The following is a 16,042-nucleotide window of genomic DNA, read 5'->3' as shown; positions in this document are numbered from 1 at the left end:
GTCCCTCATCTTCCAGGTGGCTGCCACCTGAATAAAACCACTTTCTCTGACACCAGGTGCCCTCTCAAGTACTGGCTTTTAAAGCAGAGGGCAGCTGGACTTGCATTCGGTTACAAAATGACTGTCATATTCAACTCTGCATTCACCAATGTTCTAGTCACAATAGTTCCCTGTGGGGGTCATTGTTCTGCAGGTGTATTGCCAAAGCAACAGCACCTGAGAGAATGTCTGCACATTGTTGAGAGAAGGAAGATAAGCAGAACACGTTTTTCTTCTCATTGTCCCTCATCTTTGACTGAGCTTGGGGCTGAGCTCGGAGAATGGGACTGGATGACTCTGTGGTCTCTAAGAGTCTCCCTGCCCCTCTCTCCTGCCCTGCCCCCACCCAGAACGCTGAAACCCTGTCTGGGACACAGCCCCCTTCATACACTGCCTCCTCATTCAAATGACCTCTTTTTAAAATGAGCTCTTTGTTCCACAAGGGAAGAAATAGCAGGCTGTCCTCAGTTCTTCCAGGACCTTCCTGTGTGTCCTGCTTCTTTGGGGAACCTGCCAGGTTGCTACCTGACTCCCACTTCTCATGAACCCCGAAGTACACCAACCCCTACATATCTATGCAGGATTCTGTTGAATTCCTTTGAAAACAGCCTTAAATTCTAGAATGCCTAATAGGAGGACTATGTCTTCCCAGTTCTAGAACTTTCCCAGACTCTACAGAGTCAGTCTAGGCACTAGCCTCATTCTTGGGCAAACCAGAATAGATGTTCACCTTCCCTAATAACTTTCTCATAATGTTTTTCATCTTCAGTTATGTTCCAATCTTGTCCTAGTTACCTTTTTTTACTCCCTGCCCCCACAGTAAATGACCAGCACCTCAATCATCTAAGCAGCTGAGTCACCAAACAGTGGGCAAGGGCCTCTGTTCACAGAATCTGAACATCTCAACTCATGGCCCCTGGTCTGTTTCAAGGTGGTCAGAGGCAGCAGCCACCCACAGGGCATGTGTCTCTGCAGAGGAAGCCTGTAGGCAGTGGCAGGGCCATTGGGGTTTTCACCTGTGCCTGTGAGCCATCAGAGCTCCACAGGTGTGGAAGGGTTCCTGGGCATCTTCACAAAGTGAAGACAACCTGTGGAACGGGAGGATGTTTGCAAAACATGTATCCCACAAGGGGTTAATATCCAAAATGTGTCAGAAAAATACATTTGTAATGAGTTTATGGCCAGAGGTAGGCTTGGACTTGAAGCCAGTCTCTGAAGAAATGGAAGGCCCCACCCTCCCATGCAAATTGTGAATTGTGGGGACACTGTCTCCTTGATGTTTGTGTTTCAAAGATCTGTGGCTCAGGTCCTAGAGAAAGACACCCCTGGTTGTTAACCCACATGGGGGCTTCTTTAGTTATTTTGTAGATTTACATACAATTTGAAGAGGACTGGGAAGAATTTACAACACAAGTTTTCTATATTAAATGCCAAAAAACAGGAGAGGATGGTTTCCCTTCCTCTTTGACTAGGGAACACCCTTCCTCATAAGGTTTTTATTGACTATTACACACTCAGATCACATTTAGAAAAGAATTCATTTGGGGGGAGTCACGTAGTAGGCATCCAGTCATCACTGTAGTCTCATCTTTGAGTTTTTGAATGATTCCACACTGAGGGCCATCTTTCCTGCTTCTTCCCTGTTGTGTGGACGTGCCCTGGACATGCTGAGGGACAGCAAGGAAGGACAGACTCTGCTTCATCAGAGCAGCATGAGGTGGGGCTTTGCCCTTCAGTTTGGCTCTTTCACTTTTCTTTCCAGTTACTTTGTTCAAGGATTCCTGGTGAATTTGTTGCCATGGACTCCAAAAAGCCCACAAGGGCAGTTGTTTCACATTTTCTTGTGTTTGCTCATGGGCACTTTGTCAACTTCCGCATTTATTCTGCCTCTCTATTGTAGGTAGGAGAAAAAAAAGCATTCAGGTGCATTTTCCTTTTATGTTTCTAAATTTCTCTTATTGTAAGCATATCATACCTGAAGAAGGGTGTGTGAAGTGATGATGAACGATTTAGAGAGAAGGACAAATGGAAGGCACATCTACCCCACGCTACCCCTACTCACGCAGGATACGAGTGTCTATACGACCCACAGTGACTAGGGTCCTGCATTGGTGTTAATCCCTTCTTTGCTGTTCTCCATTTTCTTTCCACCTAGTTATCATCCTCAAACAATTTGCAATTTCCAAGCACAGAGTAGAAAGCAACACATGAGATGATGGGGAAAAAGGATAATGTGTCTATCAGATGGGCCCTGGGAGGGGCCATTAACCTTGACAGAGGCTCAGGGTCAATGTTGGGGGAGCTTCCCTGGGAGTTTACGTGATCCCTTCATGAAGATGACACTCAAAGCCCAGGAGGGAGAGAAGGGGAGTCGGAATTGTGCACATGGCCTTCCTAAGTAATGGGCAGGCACTGGGTCTGCAGCAGGAATATTGTCAGACGTTTTCTGCTGCCTGACTCAGCACGTTTTCCCAGCACAGTTTGCCATCGCTTCTCTGGGCAGGGAGAGAGATTTAGCAGTTGCTGATGAGGACATTGGTGCACGTCTCATGTTGAGATGAACCTAGTTCACACCAGAAAGTGCAAATAAGAGTCCAGGCCGAACACATGAACCATTCAGGACAGTCCCCTTGGTGTCAACTCTGTGGGGATATTAGCTTCCTCAGGGATGAGCTTTGGAGTGTGTGAGGAAGAGTCTGGAACAAGACTATCTCCAGAGGGAGGCCGTCAAAGGGTGCAACATCTCTAAAGCCCAAGGCTTCTCATTACAATACCCACAGCATCTACAATTCTTGGATCCCTCTCAGCCTGAGTCATTCCCTTTGCCTTTTGTTAAGAAAGAGCTGGTGAGGGGAGGAGCCAGTGTACTGAGTTCTCTTAACCTTAATGCCAGCAGGGAGCGGGTCTGGAAGTTTTTCCGTTTATGTGACAACATCTACTCACTCTAATTTTTCTTTCCCTCGAGGCCATCACGTCCACATTCCCAACCCAAGGAGGATTCTCAGGGAGTAAAATTCCATGGTTGGTATTTTACTAATGAATGAAGGAATAGTTACAGAAGCCAAAGAAGGGTCTTGAAAAAGGTCCCTAGAACAAAGAATTGGGTGAATTTGCCTTGTGGCAGTTTTTTTTCTTTCCTTTCTGTTTCCTTTTCTCTCTATTCCTATCTTTTTTCCTTTCTTTCTTTTTCGTGTTTCTTGTGCTTGGGGTTTGTTGAGTTTCTGGATTATAGTTTTCCTTCTATTCCTCTGTGTGTCTCTTCAATTTTGTATGTATTAGGCACTTCAAGGTTAAGTTCACAGATACCTTTAGATTTCATTACTTCATTTTTTTCTACATTTTACATTGTACAGTTTCCTTTGCGATGACTTAGAGGTCTCTAGTCTTTTGTTTTCCGGTCTGTAGTCAATTCCATAGAGTGTAGTTCCTTTGTTTTTGTTTCCTATTTTTGTTTCCTTATATCTTGTATTTCCCAGCTGAGATGTTCTATATCTCTGCTCATTTCCAGAGGGTTTCCCCCTTACTTCTTTTATCAGCTTTTAAATAGCTGTTTTAAAGTGTTTGGGGAAAAGTCCAGGATACCTGTCATAGTGGGGTTAGCATGTGGTCAATGTCTTTTTTACTCAATCAAGATTGTATTCATGATTCATGTGTAATTTTGAATTCTATCCCACATATATGCACTGTTACATTATGGTATCAATCAGTGTGTCTTCTTTCAAAAGTTGATTCTTTCTGATCACCCTTTTTGCCTGGTTGCGCTCAGGTTGCCCCTTCCCATTAGCATGTACCACTTTTCTAAAAGCTTCCTCACTCATTCCAACTGTGGTTTTACTCTCCTTCATCACTTGGATGCCCCCAGCCAACTGAGAATTCAACCGATATCTCAGGTAAGAGTTCCTGCAGCCTTGGGATTGGGCGTTGACAAGCCTATGCCAGGTAACACATGTGCATCATATTCCTGACTCTTTTTTTTTCATTTTCCTGTTACCATTGTCCTTGTTTTCTCATGTGTTTGAATCCTTCCAACACAGTGTTGGTTGTGCTTTGTGGAGGAAGGCATGGACCTGTGTGTTCACTCACTTTTAATCCAGCATCTTAAACTGCTCCTGCCCAGGTGTGTGGTCTCCATTCTCTATGTCCCCACAGGCTCCTGGGATGCACAGGGGAGCAGCTCTTGCTCCTGAGGAAGCAGGTCACCTGAGGTGCCAAAACGGTGACAACACATCACAACAGCCACGTTGAGCAGAGGCAGAAGTGGCCTTAAGATTTGAGGTTGTGTTATGAGGGATGGGGAGGAGAGAGAGGGAGAGAGAGGGAGAGAAGTGCTTTCACTGACTTTGCAGGAAATAAACTTCTGTGGCTGACATTTCACTAACAACTGAATAGTTACTGAAGCCTAAGGAGGGTTCTAGAAGGGATTCTACAAAAACAAGGAGTGGACTCGGTGGTCCTTGCTTTGTTCTATTTCATGGTTCATGTGCAGGGCTTGGGTGAGCTTTTTGAATCTATAGGTTCATATCTTTTAAAAAACTTTGAGTGTTTTGGCCATGAGATGTTCTCCTGCTATTTCTTCAACTATGGAGACTCCGATCACATGTTTACAAATTCTCTTGTTATCTTAAATCTCACAGGTAATTCTTTTAATTTAAAAATTTGTGTTTATTTTAAATAATCTCCGTTGAAAAGCTATGCTCTCATAGTTATAGAAGATTATCTGTGATGGAGAAATGCCATTCCTGCCATCTAGTGTAGTTTTCACTTTTAATGTGTTCATTTGTTATCTTTATTATTTTCTGCTTCTTGACTAAGAGTTTCCATATTCATTCATTGCAAGAGGCATTTCTCCACTTAGGCCATCACTGTAGCAAGAGTTTAGTTTTTCAGTCTTCTGTCAGGTGAGTCCAACATGTGACTCATTTCTGAGTATCATCTGTTGATTGCCTTTTCTACACTTGCGGATGTCCTGTTACTCATATGTCTAGTAATATAGGATTCCCTTCTGGATATATCTTATATTATGCAATGAAACTGTGGATCTTGTTAAATGTTTTGTTGACTTTTTAATTTTAGAAGATAATCTGCCCTTTGGGTTTTGCCGACAAGTTCCTCCCAAATGTCCGTGTTGGGTGATCAAATGTCCATTCAATTTTAAGTCTCGCCAGCACTAAATGGATCCACAAACACTTCGCCCCACCCAGGGGACTTCATTGAAACTAGGCAGCCAGCTGCCTCTTAATTCTGCTCCAAAATCTGTCCTTGCACTTTGGGGTCCAGTCCATACAAGCACACTTCAGAGGTGGGACCAGAAGTTCAGGAGCCATTGAGAAGGTTGTTTTCTCAGGCTTTTTCTTGCCACTTTCTTTCCATTCCTCGGATCCTACTCTTAGCTCATCCTGCCCTTAACCACGACCTTGCCCTTGTTGTACTTTTGAACATGTCTGTCACTTGTCACGTACAGTGACACCTAAAGAGTTTCCTCAGAATGGTCCCACTCTATAAAACTCTTATCCCACTTCCTGAGTGGACATTTCTGTTTCCATTCTGGGTAGAATATGTCAGGCCTGATTGGGGTCTGCACCCCAAACCCACCTTTTCCCAGAAAAGCCCATCATCTCTGTGTGGATGGAAGAGATGTCCCCTCAGGAAGGGGCAGAGCTCTGGGGTGAAGTTGTTTCAATGTGGGGGGATGAAAGTTTTTTACCCCTTGTGACAGACAGACACTCCCTGAGGGGAGGTCCCCGAAACGGGGCCCTTCGATCAATCCTGACCCCATTCTCCTTTTCAAAACTCCTCAAACACTGGACTTCCACACTTGCTGTTTATTGCATTATTTTCAGAACTAGTGAACTTACTCTTTTCCTTTCTGGAACATTTTTTCCTCATTTCAAGATGGCAATTGATCAGTCTTCTCTTCATCTAGCATACTAGGTGGGGTTGGGACTATCTCATGTCTGATGTTTCCTCAGCCCCGAGAGGTCTGTTTCCAGGTCAACGGGGCCAGCACGATGGTCCCATTGGTTAGGTCTGGATCACCAGGGATGGCAGCTAACACATTTTGTTCTAGAAGAAGCTGGTGATGAAGTGACAGGACAGTGAACAGGACCAGGAGTGTTACAGAACAACCTGCAACTGAATTCATTTGAACATCTAATTGGCTTTATTAAATGATTCATATATTGACCTGTATCCTTCCCAGTATCTGGAAGAGCTTTCCAAGGAGCATCCCAAGTGGACATTTTTTTATAAGCAAAAGTGGGTGGGACTAAGAAGTAAAAAGAATAAATTATTACAAACAAGGGCATTTTCCCTTCGAGGAAGGCAGGGTTTTCATCATGCAGGTGACCTGACCAGTGCTGGCCTAGAAATGCCAGACTACTAAGTTTGAAATTCCATCCCTGGGGCAGCTGAAACTGCAATTAAGGTAGGCATTAAGTTTTGGTTCGGTGATGCACTTTAGCAAAAAGGACTCCATTTTGGCCAGTTATTTCTTTTTTTAACACCCAGAATCAAGGGGTTTGGTGCTGTGTTGAGATGAAAACTAAGGAGCCTGGGCTGTGAGCAGAGAAGGGAGGGGTATTCAGCAGCCTTCCTGGTATACTCTACTGCCTTGAGGTTTGTCACTCCAAGGTTAGCCACCAGGTGGCAGCAAAGTCCAGATGTGCCGAGGTCTATGTTGTGCTTTACCCTGGCAGGTATTAAGTCCCAGAGCCTGGTTCCAACTGAAGTCCTACAGAGGGAGAATTCAGAAGTGGAGTGTCCCCAATCTGTACTGCAAGACAGGAGCATAAATGTCCCCAGGTCTCAGCCACAGAGCAGTGCAGAGACGGAAGACATAGGATGAAGAACCAGGCTACTGAGGATAGGAAAAGGGTGAGGGATGTGAAAAACCACCAGCTTTGCCTTTGGTGCCTGAGAAAAAAAACCATTAGATTTCTCCTAAGCCTGGCCCTTTTGGACCCTATCCTCACCCTTCAATTACACAGAACAAAAATAATGTACTGAGGTTTCCAGTGTATTCAGCCAATTGAGCACATTGTGAAACCTGCAGTTGGGTGGATGGGTACCTTTTAAGTTCAAGTGCATTTTCTGGGCACTGTCATGGCTCAGTCTTAGAAAATCCATGTCAAAGGGATTGAATGCCTCATATTGGCTCTGTTCCCCAGGATGCAAAATATCTAGAACCAAGGATCAGGTCAGAGTGGAATGAGGAGACAGAAAAAAGAAGCTAATTTGCATGGAGGCCCCTCCCACCTCTGAGGCAGTATGACAGAATAAGAAAGGTGTGCAGGAGCCAGGCCCAGGGTTGGGGGCCCAGAAAGCAACCTTCTTGGGGGATCTCCACCATGGCCTGGACTCTGCTCCTTCTCACCCTCCTCACTCAGGGCTCAGGTGAGACCTCCAGGACAGGGATCATGGGGACATCTGGGCTCCTTCTTTGTACTGCTCTGCTCTCCTGGGCCAGCACTGAAGTGACCTCTGAGTGTGTTTTTCCTCTTTTCAGGATCCTGGGCCCAGGCTCCCCTGACTCAGCCTTCCTCAGTGTCCGGGTCTCCTGGACAGTCGGTCACCATCTCCTGTGCTGGAAGCAGCAGTGATGTTGGGTATGGTAGTGATGTAGTCTCCTGGTACCAACAAAAACTGGGCACAGCCCCCAAACTCCTGATATATTATACCAACAGAAGGCCCTCAGGGATCCCTGATCGCTTCTCTGGCTCCAAGTCTGGCAACACAGCCTCCCTGACCATCTCTGGGCTCCAGGCTGAGGACGAGGCTGATTATTACTGTGCTTCATATTCAAGCAGTAGCACTCTCCACAGTGGTTTGAATTCATGGGGAAGTGAGACCAAAACCCGCCCTGCACTCATAGGTTCTCTCCTCACTCTGCAGATGCTTCCTCGTCCCTGTGCAGGGAGCTCATGCAGCAGGGCCTGGAGAACTCCTTTGATACCCATTGACATCTTCTCTCCCAAAGCTTCAAACATGCATGGTTTCTTTCACATGTTCAGAATTCTCCCACTTCAGACCTGACAGGCTCAGCTCTTTCTTTCACCTGTTCTCCTCTCACACAAGAAATCCAAAGGAATTTCTCTCTCTGGTTTGTGCCTTTCTATGTGTTTCTTGGACCCAGTAGGGGACTCATTCCAAACCCTTCATTTTAACAGCCCCTGGGAGCCCCACCCTCTGCTTCTTGTGTAGTTTTCCCACAAAACTCTGGAAAAGTGTCATTTAAGTCTCTTAATTTCCCACACCATTGCAGACTGGCATGGACTGAGTTCTCCACAAATGGTGTTGGAACGAGAGCAAAGAAGTTTTTCTTTTCTTCCTACATTCTTTCCTCCCTCCTTACCTTTCTCAATTCCTTTCTTCCCTTCCTCCTCAAGTATGTCTTTTCTTGCTCCGAGTATTCCCAATAATGAGAAAGTTTTCATGTGGGAATTTGAGTGAAAGATTCTGCCTCTCTCAGAATCAGCCCTCCTCTCATACTCCTCAGCGATTCTCCTAGAAGCACCTCTCCACAAGAAATGTCTTCCCATTAGGACGGGATCTTTCCATTAGGAAAATGTTTGGTTCTTCAAGACATATCTTGGACCAAGGCTTGTGTGGCTCAGTGGATTTAGCACTGGCCCGTGATCTGACAATTTGTAGGTTTGATTCCCAGTGTATGTGCTGGCCAGGTTCCAAGTTGGTGGTGTGTAAGAGGCAGCCACACATTGATGTTTCTATCCTTGTCTTTCTCTGTCCCTTTCCCTCTCTCTAAATATGAATAAATGAAAAGTCATTTAAAAAAAAACAGAAAAAGATATAATATGGATGTGGCTTTCCAGACTGTGTGATTTTCATGATGTTCCAGCTTGTTTGTATCTGTGATCCTGGTTGCAACGAGTCACAAAGCACAAACACACATAACTCAGGCCCAGAAATCACTGACCATTGAATGAGCTGAGCTTAGGAGCCAGAAGATGCCCTGCAGTGACGTCATCATCCCAGGCTGTAAGAATTCTCTCACTTCAGCACTGACAGCTCCAGATCTTGAAATTGATCTTTCTCTTCACCAAATCAAACTGGGTGGTCATCCTACCTGAAGTCACATCTTTGTTATAATGTTCTCTGTTGAACTTACTTGTTCAGAATTTTTCCAGTTACTCCCTTCTTTCTTCAGTAAGAGTCAGCACCTTCATGCTTTAATCATCCAGGCTGCCACAGTGACACAGGTGAACCCATGCCCAGCTGGGTCACAGAACAGTGGGAAGGGGTCTCTGCTATTGGAGACACAGGGTCAGGTTCTGAGTCACAATCCTGTGTCTGTATAATGATGGTAACAGGGTGAGTGGGTTGATAGGGTGGGTGTGTGACAAAGTCCTTGTGCTGAACACCAGTAGAAAGCAGAGTGACAACTGCCCTGATGATCCTCCCTGGCAACCTGGGCATGTCTTTCTCTCTGAATTTAACAGCAACACCACCATTTTATAATTTATGTCAATGTACATAGGATGTAAGAGCCCGCCTTAACCCTTGTCGTGTTTCTCATCTAAGGTGGGACCACAATTTCTCTTTTAGAATTAAGTCACTATTATATAAGAAGGGAAGTATAAGGATAGCCCTTAGCTAGATGTATGTTAACTGTATTTCTACCTATTTCCATCTCCTTTCTCAAATCTTTGAAAATACGGGCCTTTTTTTTTTTCAGGTGATCTCTCCCACTAGAAATCCTAGAGGAAACTCTTTCCCTCGTTTATTGTGTTTGCATGTGTTTTGTGGATCCAGAGGTCACTCATTCCAAACCCTTCATTGTGACAGCCACTGGGCGCCCTCTGGTCTGCTTGTTCGGGAGATTACCCAGAGTCCTCTGGGAAATCCTCAATTTAAATCCCTTGCTGTCCCACACCTGTGCAGACTGGCCTGGTTTCTGTTTTCAACCAATGAAGTGGGAATGAAAACGAAGTGTTTTCTTTCTCCCTCCCTCTCTCCTTCTTTACTTTCTTCCTTCCTTTCTGTCTTCCTTCTTTTTCCTTTTTCTCTTTTGTTCTTCCCTTCTAAGCCTCTAATATTTCCCATAACCAAGGAATGTTTGAGGTGGGAATTTGAGTGAGAGATTCTGTCTCTCTCACCTTTGCACCTCCCCTCAAACTCCTGAGTGATTCCAGTGGAAGCAGCTCTGCACGTGAAATGTCTTCCCTTTATGACAGAACTTTTCCAAATGCCTCCTTGGTTCTTTAAAATGTCTGTTGGATGTGGCCCCCATTCCTGAGGGATCTCCAAAGTATATGATTTTCATGATGACCCAACTCATTTCTAGCTGTGATCCCAGTTACAATGAATCACAAAGTACAGATACACATAATACACAGGCCAAGCATTCTTTGACCATTGAATGAGGCTGAGCTTAGGAGCCAGAAGACATGGTGCAGTGACCTCAGCATTCCAGCCTCTGACCTCTCACCTTCAGCCCTGAGAACACCAGGTCTTGAAAATGAGATCACTCCTTGTCAAATCAGGGCGGATGATCATCCTGTTACGGTAAGAAGTCAGGGCCGAAACTGGAGGAAGCAAAGTGTTTCCTTTATTTACGGGTGGGGACACACAGGAGGCAGTCTCCGAATTCTGGGCCCCGATCAGCAGGGGCAATTGCTTATATAGGGTGAGGGGTGGTCTGTCATTTAGACCATTACTTCTGGTGGGAAAGCAAGAAGCAGCTCACAGAAGCAAAATGTTATCTCTGACGCACAGAGTCACAATGTTGTCGCTAGCAATCGTTATCTCTGACATGCAGGGACAAGCAAGAAACAAAGAAAAAAAAAAACCAAGTCGTTCCCTGGGTGCTTTGCTATGTTTTAAAATAACTGCCAATTTCCTCTAACAATCCTACCTGCAGTTACATCTGTGTTATAATGTCTCTGTTTAAGCTACTAGTTCACATTTTTCCGGTTACACCTTTCTTTCCCTATAAAGGACTCAGTACCTTCATGTTGAATCATCCAGGCTGCAAGAGTGACACTCGTGGACCCTCCCAGCTGGGTCACAGCACAGTGGGAAGGGGTCTCTGCTATTGGAGGCACATAATAATGTCTTGAGTCACAGCACTGAGCCTGTGTAATGCTGGTCACAGGGTGAGGCTGCCGTTATGGTGCTTCTGTGGTAATATTTGTGTTGAATGGCAGCAGAAAGTGGCATGACAACTGCTCTGATGATCCTTCTTGGCATCAGAGGTATGTTCTACACCTTGACTGTAATAGCAAGACCAGTATTTTATATGTTATTTACATGTGATAGGAAGGCAGGGGCCCCTGTAACCACTTATAGTGATTCCCCTGTAAAGTGGGACCACAATTTCCTGCTGAGAAGGTAGTCACTATTTTACAAGAGGGACTCTTACAAGGAGAGCCAGTAGCTAGATGTTGAGTGAACAGCATCTGTCTAACATGACCCATTTGTAGCAAAAATTACCCTTTGTTTCCCGTGTATTCGGACCCTCCAACTGCGGGAACAGCACCCTGCTTTTTCTCATATAATACAGCAAAATGCCTGTTTAAGTCTCTTTTCAGAGGGGAAGAGAAGGGTCATTTTTGATGGAAGAGGTGAGGCATGTTCTACATCCAAACAGGCAATATATCCACCCACCTTTCTGTTTTCAGAAATTCAGCACCACAGGTCAGTGACCTTTCAGGGCTCTGCCAACACAGTGTGTGGCACATTTTATGCTCTAATTCTTTTTGATATTTTTTGTTAATTGCAATGTTTTTATCCTCACCCAAGGACATTTTTTGTTGATTTGAGAGAGAAACGGAGAGTAGAAAAATTGATATATGAGGGAAACATCAATGATTGCTTCCTGTACAAACCCAGACTTGGGATCGAACCTGCAAAGACTGGGGATTGATCCTGCAACCTTGGCCTTCACATTGACCAGGAATAGAAACACTAGGTCTTTCTGTAATGGGGTGATTCTTCAATCAACTGAGCTGTGCTGACCGGGGTGTAACTATAATTTTTAAGGACTCATCATATTCATTTAGACCTCAGTCTGGGTTTGGGAATAAGTATTTGTGTGTTTTAATTTATGCTTGGATTTCGTACAAGATTAATCACAGTTAAAAGCATTCATTTCTCCTACTTAGCAGCAGTCATGCTTAGTGTTCCTGACTCACGACTTGTCATGTGGTCACCCATACACAGAGCTATGTTAAATGAGAATGGGGGCTCCCGCAGCATGGGGGCTCTGAGTCTTTCCTGGTTCTGATAGAACCAGGAATGAGGACAAGATGGAACCTACGAAAGACCAGAGGTTTGCTTCTTGCTCTACTATGAGAGCAACTGGAATGGACCCAGAAGGCCTCTCCACAATTTTCCCAGGAGAAAAGGATCCAGTTTACTTGATGCACAGGTGCAGTGATGGATCTCTGACCAGCTCATTGATTACTACCACTTCACGATGGTTTCACACTAGAGACATTATTCTCTAAACCAAGTCCTGAAGCCCATAAATGATCAGTGCACCAGCAGTGAAACCATTGCATCAAATAGAAAACTAGCATGTCCTCTCACATCCTATTCCCTCCCCCCACTGCCCGATGCTGCCACAAGTCTGTGCGCTCCCTTGGCCAGAATGTCAGGGCTTTTTGCTCTTCACAATGTCTGTGATGCAGAATGAACAATGACATTTAAATAATGTTCTCTGAGTATTTTAATTCATAGAATTTCCCACTATTATCTGAGGATGTTTCTATTCCAATCTGGCCAGAACCAGTCGTTCCTGATTTGTTTGTTCTCCAAATCTGACATTTCCCAGAAAAATACACCAGGCTGAGCATCTCTCTGTGGATGAGGGAGATTTTGCTTCAGAAAGTCACATAGTTCTGAGGTGAGGTATTTCAATGTACTATGTAGGGGGCAGGAAGAAGATCGTATCCCATGTGACAGATGAACACACTGTGAGGACGTGTCTCAGAACTGGGCCTTTTGCCAGTCCTGACTTGTCACCTCCCAGAAGATCACACACAGAAGTCCACGTCTCCTTATCCATGTGACGGTAGTCAGCCTGACTGAGCTCTCTCTCCCTCATGGGTATGTTTTATTTCAACATTGTAGGAGTCAATCTCTCTTCCTTGACATGTTTTTTTAATCCATTTTTCCTCCTGAAGTTGATTTTATTTCATGTGTAATGTTCCACACCCAGGCCAAGGTCTAGACCAGGAGCACAAAATCTGTGATAAGACGGTTAAGAGACAAGCTCAATTGCTCTGAGGGGAGAGTCTGGGATTACCTCGTTGGGCGGTTGACACTCCATTCTGACAGAGGATCAATGAGCTCAGATGGATGTAAGGGTTCTCTAGAGACCCTGTTACTGAGCTGGAATGGAATAAAAAGAGGAGAGGGAACAGAGCTCCCACTCAACTGCCTTCTTAGGTGTTTGGGTGGAATCATCTGTAGCCACCAGGGGGCAGCGTTGTCTAAATTCGGAGGAAGCACTGTGGTTTACCAGACCTGTATGAAGTCTTCTTACCTGGAGATTCCCCTGAGTGGGGGACTGAAGAAAGGGGATGCCCTGTGTGTGCTGTGTCCCAACATTTCTATGTGACAAAAGTGCTCATGAGCCTAAACACAGTAGAGTTTGTGTCAAGCTATACATGAGAATTCATTTCAACTGAGGAGCTTAAAAAGAAAGGTTGAGAAAGAATGAGAGATGCTGGGTTTGTCTTAGGTCCTTGGATAAGGGAGTGGCTGGGTATTTTATAGCCAACATGAGACCTCATCCTCACCCTCCTTGCAGATGTCTCAGACGGAAAGTCCCTGAGTTCCTCATTCAGGGACCACCTTGATTCCTACAATAAGAAGGACAGAGACTTCTAGGTGGGGTGGATTTCCTAGGCAATCAAATAATAGTCTGAGTGTGTCCTGAGTGACAAAAAAAAAACATGTAAATCTTCTGACAAAGCATCAAAATTCTCTCAGATTATCTGTGTGGTCTGCTGAGCAGAAATGTCGATATCAAGGGTGAGGTCAGAGTGCGGTGAGGGGAGGCAGTGCAGGAAGCAGATTTGCATGGAGATCACTCCTTCCACTGAGGAAGGAAGAGGGGATAAGACAGGTCTGCAGAAACCAGGATCAGTGGGGGGTTCTTTGAAGGCAACACACTTGGGGGTTTCCACCATGGCCTGTTCTCTGCTCATCCTCACCCTCCTCACTCACAGGCTCCTGGGATGCACTGGTGATCAGCTCTTACTCCTGTGGAAGCAGGTCACCTGAGGTGCCAATAAGGTGATACCACGTCACAGCACCACGTCGGGCAGAGGCAGAAGTGGCCTTAAGATTTGAGGTTGTGTTATGAGAGATGGGGGAGGAGAGAAAGGGAGGGAGAGGGAGAGAAGTGCTTTCACAGACTTTGCAGGAAATAAATTTCTGTGGCTGACATTTCACTAACAACGGAATAGTTACTGAAGCATAAGGAGGGTTCTACAAGGGTTTCTACAAAAACAAGGTGTGGACTCGGTGGTCTCTGCTTTGGTCTTTTTCATGGTTCATGTGCTTGGGCTTAGTTGCGCTTTTTGAATCTATGGGTTTATATATATATTTTTAACTTTGAATGTTTTTGGTCATGAGATGTTCTCCTGCTATTTCTTCAACTTTGGAGACTCCATTTGCATGTTTACTAATTCTCTTGTTATCTCACATCTCACTGATAAGTTTTTAGTTTAAAAAATATGTGTTTATTTTGAATAATTTCCGTTGAAAAGCTATGCTCTCATAGTTATAGAAGATTATCTGTGATGGAGAAATGCCATTCCTGCCATCTAGTGTAGTTTTCCCTTTTAATGGGTTCATTTGTTATCTTCATTATATTCTATTTCTTTTCTAAGACTTTCCATTCTCATTCATTTCAAGAGGGATTTCTTTACTTAGGCCATCGGTGTAATAAGAGCTTAGTTTTTCAGTCTTGTGTCAGGTAAGCCCAACATCTGAATCATTTCTGACTTATCATCGGTTGATCGTCTTTTCTACACTTGCGGATGTCCTGTTCCTCATATGTCTAGTAATTTAGGATTCTCTTCTGGATCTATCTTATGTTATGCAGTGAAACTATGGATCCTGTTAAATATTTTGCTGACTTTTTTATTTTAGAAGATAATCTGCATTTGGGTTTGGCTGACAAGTTTCTCTCATTCATCTCTGAATGGGTGTTCAAATGTCCATTCTATTTTAAATTTCACCAGTACTACATGGATCCACAAACAGTTCGCCCCACCCAGGGGCCTTCATTGAAACTAGGCAGCCAGCTGCCTCTTAATTCTCCTCCAAAATCTGTCCTTGCACTTTGGGGTCCAGTCCACACAAGCACACTTCAGAGGTGGGACCAGAAGTTCAGGAGCCATTGAGAAGGTTGTTTTCTCACGCTTTTTCTTACTACTTTCTCCTCAATCCCCCAATCCTGCTCTTAGCTCATCCTGCCCTTAACCAAGACCTCACCCTTGGTGTACTCTTGGACATGTCTGTCACTTATCATGTACAGTGGCACCCAAATAGTTTCCTCAGTATAGTTACACTCTGTAGAACTCTTATCCCACTTCCTTAGTGGACATTTCTGTTTCCATTCTGGGTAGAATATGTCAGGCCTGACTGGGGTCAGTACCCCAAACCCATCTTTTCCCAGAAAAGCCTGCCATCTCTGTGTGGATGGAAGATATCTTACCTCAAGGAGGGGCAGAGCTCTCGGTGAAGTGGTTTCAATGTGCAGGGATGAAGGTTACTTACCCCCTGTGACAGATGGACACTCCCTGAGGAAAAGTCCTCAAAATGGAGCCCTTGGATTAATCCTGACCCCATTCTCTTTTTCAAAACTTCTCAAACACTGGAGTTCCACTCTTTTGGCTTATTGCATTATTTTCAGTCCTAGTGAACGTAGTCTTCTCCTTTGGCGAATATTTTTCCACATATAGAGAAGGCAATCGATCAGTCTTCTCTTCATCTAGCCTTCCAGGTGGGGTTGGAGCTATCTCGTGTCTAA

At 44.6% G+C, this 16,042-nt stretch overlaps 1 gene segment (V, D, J or C); it reads left to right on the top strand.

Moving 5' to 3' along the window:
- LOC118981411 (immunoglobulin lambda variable 2-18-like) overlaps positions 1-16,042 on the top strand; it is a 32,483-nt gene that overhangs the window by 13,403 nt on the left and 3,038 nt on the right. The window contains 1 exon segment of the V gene segment in view: positions 7,091-7,102. Within this exon segment, the coding sequence occupies positions 7,091-7,102 (12 nt within the window).

Source organism: Sturnira hondurensis, unplaced genomic scaffold (genome assembly GCF_014824575.4).
Source record: "Sturnira hondurensis isolate 20B ecotype Veracruz unplaced genomic scaffold, ASM1482457v3 Scaffold0001932, whole genome shotgun sequence".
In the NCBI taxonomy this organism is placed as follows: Eukaryota; Metazoa; Chordata; class Mammalia; order Chiroptera; family Phyllostomidae; genus Sturnira; species Sturnira hondurensis.
This window is presented reverse-complemented; position numbering and strand designations above follow the sequence as displayed.